The following is a 12,819-nucleotide window of genomic DNA, read 5'->3' on the forward strand; positions in this document are numbered from 1 at the left end:
AGGCGGAAGTCATTCCTTTGCGTCCCGCTGCCGGCCTGCGCGCGCGTGCGCCGCCGCACGGCTTCCGCTTCCGGGTGACGCTTCTTTCTCCCCTCCCCCCCACCCCCATGGCGCGCTCTTAAAGCTGGACGGTCGCTATGGAGCTCTCGGCCGAGTACGTGGGACCGGGTGGCGAGCCGCAGCGGCTACGGGCGTCCTGTGAGCCGGCGGGGGACGCCGACCGCCTGCGGGGCCTGTCGTCGGGCGTGGCGCACATGAAGGAGCTGGTGGCGGAGTTCTTCGGCGCCCTGGCTCGGCGGGACGCGCAGGGCGGAGCGGCGGAGGCCGCGGCGACTGCGGACGACGCGTTAGACGGTGAGCTGCGGGGGGCGCTGGGGCGGAAAACAGACGTGAACCTCGGGCGACGAGAGTTTGCATGTGAGAACTGTGAGCGCTCGCCGCCCTGCTTACGTGAACTTTTTCTGCCCGAGCCTTTTGCCCGACTTTTCATTGATAATCACGACCAAGCGTGGCAGACGCCTTGCTCTGTGCCGTGCTTTGGCCCGGGGTCTGGAGAAAAGCCAGGTAAATTGTCCAGACTCTTCCTTCCCTTGTGGAACTCGAGAGGGCGAGGTGGGCAATGCCGTTGAGAGAGTGGAAAAGCTGGGCGCTCCGGAACGATTACAAGTTTTTGTAGAGAGGACGTGACGTCTGTGCTGGGCGTTGCTAGAGGCAACGAGTTACAAAGTGTGCCCTCTGTCACTGCGCGGACAGCTTCCGAAGATTTGATGACGTCTTATCCCCCAGAAACCCCTTTCCCATATTCTAGTTTTGTAGATGCCTTTTTTTGTTTGTTTTTTGTTTTTCGAGGTAGTGTCTCACTCTGGCCCAAGCTGGCCTGCGATCCTGGAATTCACTACGTAGTCTCAGGATGGCCTCGAACTCACGGGGATCCTCCTACCGCTGCCTCCCAAGTGCTGGGATTAAAGGTGTGTGCCACCATGCCCAGTTTTCCCTTCTTTTATTTTTGTTTTAAAGGTTTATTTTTATTTATTTACTAGAGAGAAAGAGAGAGAATGGGCGCACCAGGACCTCCAGCCACAGCAAATGAACTCCAGATGCGTGCGCCACCTTGTGCATCTGTCTTACGTGGGTCCTGGGGAATTGAGCCTCGAACCGGGGTTCTTAGACTTCAAAGGCAAGCGCTTAACCGTTAAGCCATCTCTCCAGCCCTGTAGATGCCTTTTTGATCGGAGGTTAATTTTTTAAAAAATATTGAATGCTTGAACAAATGATATTTTACTGCCCTGTGATAAAAAAAAATCTAGTCGACAGTTCTGTTGTGTAGAAAGGCTTAAGCTTTTCTTTTCATCTTGATGATGATGTAGATGTTGACTGTCATAAAAATGATGAACAGTAAGCAGTGTTCCCTAGGATATGAAGAAATCAGAAACTTTACAGTGGTGAAAATGTAAACTGGGCTGGGCACGATGGTGCACACCTTTAATCCAGCACTCAGGAGACAGAGGTAGGAGGATCACTGAGTTCGAGACCAACCTGGAACTACAGAAAGAGTTCCAGGTCAGCCTGGGCTAGAGTGAGACTCCACCTCAAAAAAAAAAAAAAAAGTTTCTCAAAAACTTAAACATACAACCCAGCAGTTCCATTGCTAATCCTCCCAAGAGAATTGGAAATATGCTTTCATGAAAAAGTGCACTAATGTTCATAGCAGCAGTATCCATGAGCTAAAACAATGAAAATAACAAATGCCCATCCACTGGTTAGAAACAAAGTATGTGTCTACACAAGGGAGTATCACTTAGCAAGAAAAGGGAATAAAGTACTCGTGTGTACAGCAGAACTGAGCCTTAGAAACAAGACAGACACTAAAGGCCACATATTGTATGTATCCATTTATCTGAAATGTCCAGGATAGGGAAATCTGTAGAGGTCGAAAGTAGCTTAGTAGTTATCCAGGCTGAGGGGAGGGCTGGAGATATGGCTTAGCAGTTAAGGCACTTGCCTGCAAAGCCAAAGGACCCAGGTTCAATCCCCCAGGACCTCCATAATAAGCCAAATGCACAGGGTAGCACATGCGTTTGTGGTGGTTAGAGGCCCTGTCACGCCCATTCTGCCTCTTTCTCTATCTGCCTCTTTCTCTCAAATAAGTAATTTTTTAAAAAAAAAAAGCTTTAATAAAGGCTGAGGAGAATGAAAAGTAGCAATGTGTATGGAGTTTCTTTAGGGGTAATGAAAATATTCCAGAATTAGAGCTGATGATTGGACAAGCAAGTGAATAAACAAAACCACTGCCCCATCACCTTAAAAGTGAATTTTATAGTAAAGTAATTACATCTCCAAGAAAAGAAATTATAATCTGGGCACCTTGTTTATATGTACAGAGGTTGTCAGTAATTTTTTTAAAGGTTTGAAATAGTGAAATTCATGAAATCTTTTGAATGTAAAAATATGCATTGTTTTGTTAGTTCCTTAAGATAAATGGTCTCATCTCAACTATTTTACCCATCTGTATTCCTTTCAACTATTGAACATGTCACAGCACACATGTTTATCTTAAAAGGTGATGAAGATGATGCAGAAGATGAAAATAACACTGATAACAGGACTAACTTACTTGGATCATCTGCAAAACGGCTAAAACCATCTTAGCAATTGTTTTCATGAAATTAAGACTGCTGCTGAGCTGGGTGAGGTGGTGTATACCTGTAACCTCAGCTTCTTGGGAAGCTGAGGCTGGAGGATCACAAATTGGAAGCTAAACTGGGCTACATGTCAAGACTTTATTTTAGAAAAAGGGAAGAGAAAGGAGTAAAAATGTTACTAGATGCTAACCTTCATATGCTGATACTCGAAGAAGACTTGCATTTTAATTTGGCAATATTTGTTGAAGAGAAAACCTTGTTTCTACTAACAAAAATACAATAAATGCTTGGGAATAAAGTCTGTTTTCTTTAGTGAATGACATCAGGCCTGATCATCAAAGTAAAATACCATACTTCCTAAATATGAAGTCTTCGAGGTTGACAAATGAATTTTTTATCAATGTTCCCTTTTTAAAATAATAATGAGCCCAGGCTGACCTGGCTGCTTAAACTTACTATAATTCTGTCTTTATATAATACTTAAAGAAAAAACTTAGCTGTATATAGTTAAAATAGTATATAGTTTAAATTGATAGCTGAATTTATTTCTTTCTTTGTGTAGTAAATTTGTTTTCTTAAACAATTTAAGATATTATGCTTATAGTCTAGTGTTTTGAAGTTCTTGGATTGACCTTTTATTTAGTTGTAAATTCTGATTTAAAACTGATTTCGTTTCTGATTTGTTTTCTAATTCTGATACTGCCTAGTTTTCTAGACTGTTCCCTTTTAATGGAACAAACACTAGCCAGAGGCAAGCCTATTCTCTGAAGCAGGTCCAACCTTCCTTTTACCTTCTTTTTGTACAGGAAAGTTAGGCCCACATTCCTACCTAAAAATAAGCCTGTCAGGAGCCTTACTTACATCAATAATCTTTTGAAATGTGAAACATAAGAATTTTTTGCAAGAGAGCTACTTTTCTAAAAGTAAGTGCTTCAGCAATACTTACTTTAATAATAGAATTCTAGGCCTTAGATTCATTCTTTTAATAGGCTAGTATTGGTATATTTAAACTTTTTTAACCACCTGGGAAGGAAAGGTTACCATGGGGAACAAAAGAAGGGGGAAAAAAGTATGGAGCTGGGTGTGGTTGATGCATAGCTATAATCCCTGTCTAAAAGGAGGATTTTTTTGAGGAGGCTTATACCTTCCACCCCATGGAATACTGGGATTGAACCCAGAAATTTGTACATGCTGGGTAAGTGCTCTACCTTTGAGCTGCATCTCCAACTTGACAAGTCCGATACTTCTGCTGGAAGTCAAACTTGTCTTCCAAATGAAAACAATCAGACAGATACATGGTCCTCAGCTTAAGTCGTTCTTTTCTCTGGTGCCTGTTTAGCCTGTTCAGGCATGGCAGCACATGCCACTCAGGAGTTGAGTCAGGGGGATTGTGCAATTCAGGCCAGCATGGGCTACATAGTGGGACCCTATATTAAAACAAAATAAGAGCCGGGCGTGGTGGCGCACGCCTTTAATCCCAGCACTCTGGAGGCAAAGGTAGGAGGATGGCCATGAGTTCAAGGCCACCCTAAGACTACAGAGTTAATTCCAGGTCAGCCTGGACCAGAGTGAGACCCTACCTCAAAAAACCAGCCAAGGGCTGGAGAGATGGCTTAGCGGTTAAGCACTTGCCTGTGAAGCCTAAGGACCCCGGTTTGAGGCTTGGTTCCCCAGGTCCCACGTTAGCCAGATGCACAAGGGGCGCACACATCTGGAGTTCGTTTGCAGAGGCTGGAAGCCCTGGCGCGCCCATTCTCTCTCTCCCTCTATCTGTCTTTCTCTCTGTGTCTGTCACTCTCAAATAAATAAATAAAATTATTAAAAAAAAAAAAAAAAACAGGGCTGGAGAAATGGCTTAGCGGTTAAGCGCTTGCCTGTGAAGCCTAAGGACCCCGGTTCGAGGCTCAGTTCCCCAGGTCCCACGTTAGCCAGATGCACAAGGGGGTGCACGCGTCTGGAGTTTGTTTGCAGAGGCTGGAAGCCCTGGCGCGCCCATTCTCTCTGTCTCTCTCTATATATCTGTCTTTCTCTCTGTGTCTGTCGCTCTCAAATAAATAAATAAAAAAAAAATCAAGTGTTACTTTAAAAAAATACAAAAATAAAATAAAATAAAAACAGCCAAACAAAACAAAATAAGGGAGCTGGGGTGAGAGCTTACTGGATAAGAGTGCTATTTGTGCAGGCTTGAGGGCTTGAGTGCAAATCCCAATACCCAGGTAAAACACAGGAAGGGGGGGTCATGGGAAAGGTGGCTTAGCAGTTACAGGAGCATGATTGCTTGCTTGCAAAGTCTGGGTGACCAGGTTCAAATCCCCAGTACCTACATAAAGGCAGATACACAAAGTGGTGTATGTATCTGGAGTTTGTTTTCCAAGGCAGAAGGGCCTGTTGTGTTCACTCCCATTATCTCTGCTTGCAAATAAGTAAAACAAAAACATTAAAAATAAAGCTGGCTTTAACTGCATATATATATATATATATATATATATATATATATATATATATATATATATATATATATTAACCCAGTGCTTGTTGGGGAGGTGACAGTAGGATCTCGGGGGCTCCTTGGTCATTCTTAACAAAATTTTCTTAACAAAAAATTCCAAGTTCCAGGTTCAATGAGAGGCTCCACCTTAAGGAAATAAGGTGGAAGAGTGATAGAAGAGGACACCTGATGTCTTCCTCTGGCCTGTGTATGTATGCTCAAAGCACATGCACCACAAATACTATACGCACCCAAAGCCAACAGTTTCTCAGTGTATATGCTCAGTCTGTTACTTCTTTTTTCTCTTGTTAAGAGAATGGGCGGCCTTCAGCCGCTGAAAATTGAACTCCAGGCACATCTGCCACCTTGTGCATCTCTGGCTTATGTAGGTCCTGGGGAATCAAACCTGGGTCCTTTGGCTATGCAGGCAAGCACCTTAACTGCTAAAAGCCATTTCTCAAGTCCATATATATTTTTTTTCTTTTTTTTAAAATTCCTTTATTTTAGAGAGAGAGAGAGAGGCAGATAGAATGGGTGTGCCAGGGCCTCTAGCCCTCCAGCCACTGCAAACGAATTCCAGACGCATGTGCCATCTTATGCTTATGGCTTACATGGGTACTGGGGAATTGAACTTTGGTCCTTCGGCTCCTCAGGCAAGTGCCTTAACCACCAAGCCACCTCTCCAGCCCAGTATTATTTCTTATAGTCAATAAAATCCTTATGTGCTTAGTGAAATTCATAAAAGGCATCCTAAAAGCCTAAAGTACATTTATTTGGCTATGTGTTTTGGCACACACCTTTAATTCCAGCACTCAGTATGCAAAGGTAGTAGAATCGCTGTGCGTTCGAGGTCAGCCTGGGCTAGGATACTACCTCAGGGAAAAAAAAAGTACATTTATTTGTATAACTGTGCCAGAGTCTCTTGCTGCCACAATCTAATGCCTGTCCAGTTTTATGTGGTTGGCTAGGGAATTTAACTTAAGCAGGGATGCTTTAGAAGCAAGTACCTTTACTAGGCCTGAAAACCTAATTTAAAGCATTTGCAAGCAATTCATGCCTGAACCTACTATGTTTGGCAACTGAGCACCACAAAGTTCAAAACTGTCCATTCTGGTGATAGTTACAGATAAAATTAACATTTTAGAAAGGTTCTGCGATCATTTCATTATAATTATTTCTTCGATATTTAAGTGTAGAGTGTACAATTCTCAGGGAATATTTGTACCGACCATGGTGGTACACACCTTTACGAAGTACTTGGTAGGCTGAGATAGGAGGCACGTGTGTCTAGAATCCTTTTGCAGCAGGAAGAGGCCTTGGAGCACCCATGCTCACTCTGTATTTTCAAATAAAGAAAGGAATATATTTTTGGTGCTGTTGTTTTTATTTTTCAAGGCAAGGCCTCAGTCTAGCCCTGAATTCACAGTGATCTTCTTACCTCTGCCTCCTAAATGCTGGAATTAAAGGCTTGTACCACAACACCCAGCAAGAATATATCTTTTTATTTTTTGTGGGTTATTTTTGTTTGTTGGTTTTTGTTTTTTCAAAGAAGGGTCTCACTCTAGCTCTGGCTGACCTGGAATTTACTCTGCAGTCTCAGGGTGGCCTCGAACTCATGGTGATGCTCCTACCTCTGCCTCCCAAGTGTTGGGATTAAAGGCATGTGCCACCACACCTAGCCTAAAGTTGGTTAGTTTTTGTCATGAAATTGTTTTTTGCCCATCATTCAGAACATAAGAAATGTCAGGTATTTGAGACAGAGGTTACAGGGGTGTGCCACCATATCCAGTTCAAAATTTGTACAAAAAATAGATTCAAGCCAGGCGTGGTGGTGCACACCTTTAATCCTAGCATTCAGGAGGCAGAGGTAGGAGGATCGCTGTGAGTTTGAGGCCACCCTGAGAATGCAGAGTGAATTCCAGGTCAGCCTAAGCTAGAGTGAGACCCTACCTCGAAAAACCAAATACATATATATATAGGATGGATCAGTGGGTAAAGTATTTGCTGCTCAAGGATGAAACCCTGAGTTTGGATCCACAGAACCCACATGAAGCTGGATATGGTAGCATGAGCATCTAATCCCAGTGTTGGTTAATCAACAGAAACTCTTAAGGGCAGCCAGCCAGGCGTATGCAGCAGCAAACCAAAGATAGACTGTCTCAAACAAGGTAGAAGGCTAGAATTAACACCTAATATTGTCCTTTGACCTCCACATACGTACCATGGCACATGCACACCTGTGCTCACACATACAAACACAAAATAAATTCATCGTAGTGGAAAAAGGGCTGGAGAGATGGCTCAGCAGTTAAAGGCATGTGCTTGCAAAGCCTGATGACCCAGGTTTGATTCCCTAGTATCCTTGTAAACTCAGATGCACAAAATAGTGCATGCATCAGGAGTTTGTTTGCAGTGACAGGAGGCCCAAGTAATAGGAAGGAAATAGCTTAATACTTTCTATAGGGTTTTTTGTTTGTTTGTTTGTTTTTGGTTTTGGCTTTTTGAGGTAGGGTCTCACTGTAGCCCAGGCTGACCTGGAATTCACTAAGGAGTCTCAAAGTGGCCTAAAACTCATGGCGATCCTCCTATCTCTCCCTCCCCAGTGCTGGAATTAAAGGCATGCGCCACCACGCCCAGCTACTTTCTATAGTTTTTGAATGAGGAAATTTTTTTTAAATTTTTTTGGTTTATTTTTATTTATTTATTTGAAAGTGACAGAGAGAGAGAGAGAATGGGCGTGCCAGGGCTTCTGGCCACTGCAAACGAACTCCAGATGCATGCGCCCCCTTGTGCATCTGGCTAACGTGGGTCCTGGGGAATCGAGCCTTGAACTGGGGCCCTTAGGCTTCACAGGCAAGCGCTTCACCACTAGGCCATCTCTCCAGCCCTGAATGAGGAAATTTTTAAAAGATGTTAAAAACAAACCACAAACCATAAAAGACTAGTTTTCTACATAAAAATTTCTGAGATTTTTTTTTTTTTTTTTTTTTTTTTTTGGCTTTTTGAGGTAGGGTTTCACTCTAGCTCAAGGCTGACCTGGAACTCACTATGTAGTCTCGGCATAGCCTCGAACTCACGGTGATCCTCCTACCTCTGCCTCCCCTCCCAAGTGCTGGGATTAAAGGTGTGAACCACCACACCCGGCTCTGGACATTTTATAAATAAGGGGCTGGAGAGATGGCTTAGCTGTTAAGGCATGTACCTGTGAAGCCTAAGAACACGTTTGAATCTCCAGGTCCCATGTAGCCAGATGCACTGACGCAAGCCTGCAATATCGCACATGCGCAGAAGGGGTACGCAGGTCTGGAGTCTGTTCAGAGAGGCTGAAAGGCCCTGAAGTACCCATTCTCCCTCTGTCCTCCCTCCCTCTTCTGTCTCAAAAAATAAAAAAGAGAAAGTAGTATTCAGTATTTTCAGCACATATGACTAACAGCAACTTCTTTTGTATTGATCTCTTAAGTACAAGTAGGGAAAAGGCAACAGAAATATGCACAGGAAAAGAACCTCAAAATCCTAAGAAAAGTGCACATGGCTTTAGGTGGAAAAAAAATACTACTTCAGAGAAAGTAAGAAAGTATAGTGTACCACCACCTTTTCACTTTGGAGACTGGAGGGTCAATTTTGTGCATTTGGCTTACATGGATCCTAGGGAATCGCACCGAGGTCCTTCGGCTTTGCAGGCAAATGCCTTAACCACTAAGCCATCTCTCCAGCCCTTTGAATAAAATAATTTTAAACAACTAGTAAGAGGACTGGAGAGATTATGGCTCAGCAGTTAAAGGTGCCTGCTAGCAAAACTTGATGGACTGAGTTCGATTCCCCGATAAACCCTGATGCACAAAAAGTGGTACATGCATATGGAATTTGTTTACAGTGGCAAGAAATCCTGGCACAGCCATTCAGTCTCATTCCTATTTTCATTATTTATTTCTCCCTGCAAATTTTGTAATTTGTTTTGTTTGTTTATTTTTACTTATTTGAGAGCGACAAAGAAGCAGATAGAGAATGGGCACACCAGGGCTTCCAGCCACTGCAAACGAACTCCAGATGCTTGCACCCCCTGTGCATCTGGCTAAGGTGGGTCCTGGGGAATCGTGCCTCGAACCGGGGTCCTTAGGCTTCATAGGCAAGCGCTTAACTGCTAAGCCATATCTCCAGCCCAATTATATATGTTTTATACGTAGTACGATTGGGGGCTCAAGAGAGAGAGATCAGTGGTTACGAGCGCTTTGCTATGGAAGCATGAGGGCTTGGAAGAGCCTGAAACTGCCAGAGTACAATTCCTGGCATCCCCTTTCTCCCTCCTTCATTTCTTTCTTTCTTTCTTTCTTTCTTTCTTTCTTTCTTTCTTTCTTTCTTTCTTTCTTTCTTTCTTTCTTTAAAATATTTGCAATGAGGGGGAGAGAGAGAGAAAGTGGGGGGAGGGAGGGAGAGAGAAGACAGAATGGGTGCACCAGGGCCTCTAACCACTAAACAAACTTCAGATACATGCACCACTTTGTGCATCTGTCTTTATGTGGGTACTGGGGAATTGAACTCGGTTCACTATGCTTTGCAAGTAAGTGCCTTAACCGCTAAAACTCTCTCTTTAGCTGGTCTTTTTTACTTTTTCCTTTTTAGGCAAGCCCAACAGACTCATTTTGTGTGTGTATGTGTGAGAGAATTGGCACACCAGGGCCTCCAGCCACTGTAATCAAACTCCAGAGACAGGTGTGCCACTTTGTGGACATGTGCATCTGGCTTACATGGGACCTGGAGAGTCAAACATGGGTCCTTAGGCTTTGCAGGCAAGTGCCTTAACTGCTAAGCCATCTCTCTAGCCCTTTTCACTTTCAAATACTTAAATACAATTTTTAAGTATGAATAGCAGGGCGTGGTGGTGCACGCCTTTAATCCCAACATGGGAGGGAGGCCAAGGTAGGATGGCCATTAGTTTGAGGCCACCCTGAGAGTACATAGTGAATTCCAGGTCAGCTTGGGCTAGAGTGAGACCCTACCTTGATAACCCTCCCCCCCAAAAAGACACATTATCTCAATAAGTAAACATCTGGAGTTAGTAGATTCTGCTGCATTTGAGACAGTTGCCTGCTTATCTTGTAGATGAAATTCTGTTGAATTTTCAGCCTTGCCGGTCAAATATGGGCTCAAGGTTTCTAAGAAACTTGTAAGGCTAGATGCTTGATAGCTCAGCCAGTAGAGAGCTTGGGTTGGATCCTTAGTACTACAAAACAACAAAGAAACAAAAACTTACAAATATAAAGTAGCTCATATAAATTGAGAAAAGTATTCCCATTCTTTGGCATGACTCAGCAGACAACACTCAATTGCTAAAATACAAAGCACTGTCTCTTAGTGGTTTAGAGTAGATGGCATCAGAATCAGGCTCTCCCCGTGGTTTAGTGGTTACTATGTTCACCTCTCCTGGGTCTGCTGCTTAGTAATTGTGTCCTAGCTAGGATACTTCCCTGCCTCAGTTTGTGCTCACTGACATGTTGTAGGGCTGTTGTTGTGCATGAGTTAATCACAGGAAGTCCTTAAAACAGGGCCCAAAAAAGTACCATGATTGTACTAACATAGTGTAAGATTTTTCCAATCTTACCTGATATCATCCAAAAAGGAAAAAAGTCTAACTCCATTTTTCAGTTATCTGTATTGGTACCAGAGCACAAATGCAGAGGAGATACAGAGGATAACAGCTGCATGTATTTGCCTGAAAACCTGATTTTAGGATAGAAAATGAGAAAGATGATTGCATGGCAGAACCTATCATGCTCTGATAACCACTGGGCTAACCTAATATATTTTCATTGACTATTTTGTTTCCATACATCATCTATGTATGTAATTTCTAGGTTTTCAGACATTTAGTCTGTTCTGTTCCCAAGTGCTTTTTTAAATCCAGTAGCATTAGTGGTTTACTTAGCATTACCAAGAACAAACTGCTTATCAAGATAGTTATCATGGCTTACTGGAGAATTCTGTGGCCTAGGTTTAAACCCCAGGACCAAAACCACCAACCAGCAACAACAAAAAAAATAGGTAGCCATAATGTCCTTGGTATTTTTATACTAATTCCTCACAAACTGAAAACAAACAAGCCATAAACATTTCTCTAGCTGCAACAGGAAGAATTGATATTTTGGTGTGAAGAATTTTAAAGCAAGCCAAGTAATTGTGTAAAATTTAAATTTTATGACCATGGTTGGACCTTTTTACACTTAACACAATGGAAATGTTTGTTTTTTCCCCAAAGGAAAAAATTCTGATTCGTCACTATGTTGCACAGTAGAATAGAGTTCAGGTACCTTCAAGTTTAAGACTGCAAATAACAAGACATAATTTTACTTCCAAAATCTGAAGTCATCAACATGAGTCTGCAGTACTGTTTCTCTAAAACGTCATTACTATTCTGATAAAATAGTCCCCTAGTCACATTTTTAAAAAAAAAAACCCTCTGTCCCACCACAACTTCCTGAGATCTGTTTAGAGACTGAAGTCTTGTGATCATTCTCCAGGGTACTGGCAGTTTTGTAACCATAAGGGGAGACGGTGACTGACTTTATGTATCAATCAGTTGTAGTCTGCTGATCTGATTGGAAGCCTTGACAAATGCCTGGTGGCGATTGCAAATAACTGCCAAACATATGGGGATGATACAGTAGCCCACCGTCTTGGGGTCAGCTCTTGTGCAAGAGTAAAGGAACAAAAACATCTGTAAATAAGGAATAAGAAAAATAATTGTCCACAACCAGAAAGGCAAGGAGAGCAACCGAGCTTTCAAGGAGTGTGTCCATGTGGTTCCTTCCTGAGGCTCCTCAGGGTGCTGTTGAATGTGTTCCAAAGCCAGCCTGTTGTAAGTCTCATTGATTTCAAAAACATAGTAAAATGCTGCTGCACTTGCTAACAGATACAGTCCCACTCCGATCCATCCCATCCGCTGTCGGAAGTTCATCATTCTCCATGCTCTGTGCCTACAACATAAAAAAGTTATGTGTATTGCTGTCATGGCAGACTTGCTTTAGAATATTCAAGGGCTCTAAAATACCCACGCACATTTATGGCTTAAGTTACAGTTACACTAAGAACTGTGAACAGCCCACAGGTGGTTGTTTACATAAGTTATAAGCAAGTAAAAACACTGGCTTCAATATATATTGTCTTGCATTTTGTGTGAATCACCACGTCCTAATTGAAGTGGTCCAATACACTTTTGTTTCGCATCAAATTAACCCGGTTTCCTACCGGGGACCGCACTTCTAACAGTTGTAATCCTTTGACTTGGCAGTATGGCTTCAGACGTGAGCACTGACTAGGTTCTTACAAGTTAAACCAGCGTCGCAGCCCCCAAGTGGTGACGGTAACTCTGAAACACTTACAGTGGTCCCGGAAATCTTCCTGTTCCCACGGCAAGCGTTAAAGAGTCACTCGCTTCTGAATAATCAGGTGCCTTTGGCATTTCAGAGCAAGCCACCATAGAGAAGTGTCCCGTGTCGCGCGGCTCGGGGTAGGGCAGGCGCCGCCAGCCCGCAGCACGAGCTGCTGTGACTAAGTTCGGTGTGACCACTGTCGGTCACGCGGTGGCCCGGCGCCGCCGCCACCCCGGAGCCCCAGTCGCGCCGCCGGCCCGGCGGGATGCTCCCCGGCTCTGCGGCCTCGGAGCCGGCCCCGCCCCCGCCCCCGGCGCGCCCG

The 12,819-nt window shown here is 43.4% G+C and overlaps 2 protein-coding genes across 5 annotated transcripts in view; one reads left to right on the top strand and one right to left on the bottom strand.

Annotated features, from left to right (window-relative positions):
- Positions 1-118: 118 nt before the first annotated feature.
- The window catches only part of Gon7 (GON7 subunit of KEOPS complex), a 51,900-nt gene continuing 39,199 nt past the window's right edge, over positions 119-12,819 (top strand). For 3 of the 4 annotated variants that reach the window (XM_045154387.1, XM_045154386.1, XM_045154388.1), the window contains exon 1: positions 119-354. In XM_045154387.1, coding sequence (XP_045010322.1) covers positions 138-354 — 217 coding nt within the window. In that variant the 5' untranslated portion in view covers positions 119-137. Of the gene's footprint in view, positions 355-2,560; positions 2,941-12,819 lie in introns of those variants that run through there. The other variant, XM_004649323.2, reaches the window with a different exon arrangement.
- Tmem251 (transmembrane protein 251) lies at positions 11,303-12,741 on the bottom strand. Its single transcript, XM_004649324.3, has 2 exons — positions 12,507-12,741; positions 11,303-12,101 (listed from the first exon to the last, which is right to left on the bottom strand). The coding sequence occupies exons 1-2, from the start codon at positions 12,602-12,604 to the stop codon at positions 11,690-11,692; spliced, it is 510 nt and encodes a 169-aa protein (XP_004649381.2). The 5' UTR covers positions 12,605-12,741; the 3' UTR covers positions 11,303-11,689.

This window comes from Jaculus jaculus, chromosome 7 (assembly GCF_020740685.1).
Source record: "Jaculus jaculus isolate mJacJac1 chromosome 7, mJacJac1.mat.Y.cur, whole genome shotgun sequence".
NCBI classification, from domain to species: Eukaryota; Metazoa; Chordata; class Mammalia; order Rodentia; family Dipodidae; genus Jaculus; species Jaculus jaculus.

Coding starts and splice junctions, on each gene's coding strand:
- Tmem251 (XM_004649324.3), bottom strand. CDS start 12,604: ATGGTGGCTTGCTCTGAAATGCCAAAGGCACCTGATTATTCAGAAGCG. Junction 12,102..12,506: donor GGAAGATTTCCGGGACCACT/GTAAGTGTTTCA, acceptor TTTATGTTGTAG/GCACAGAGCATGGAGAATGA.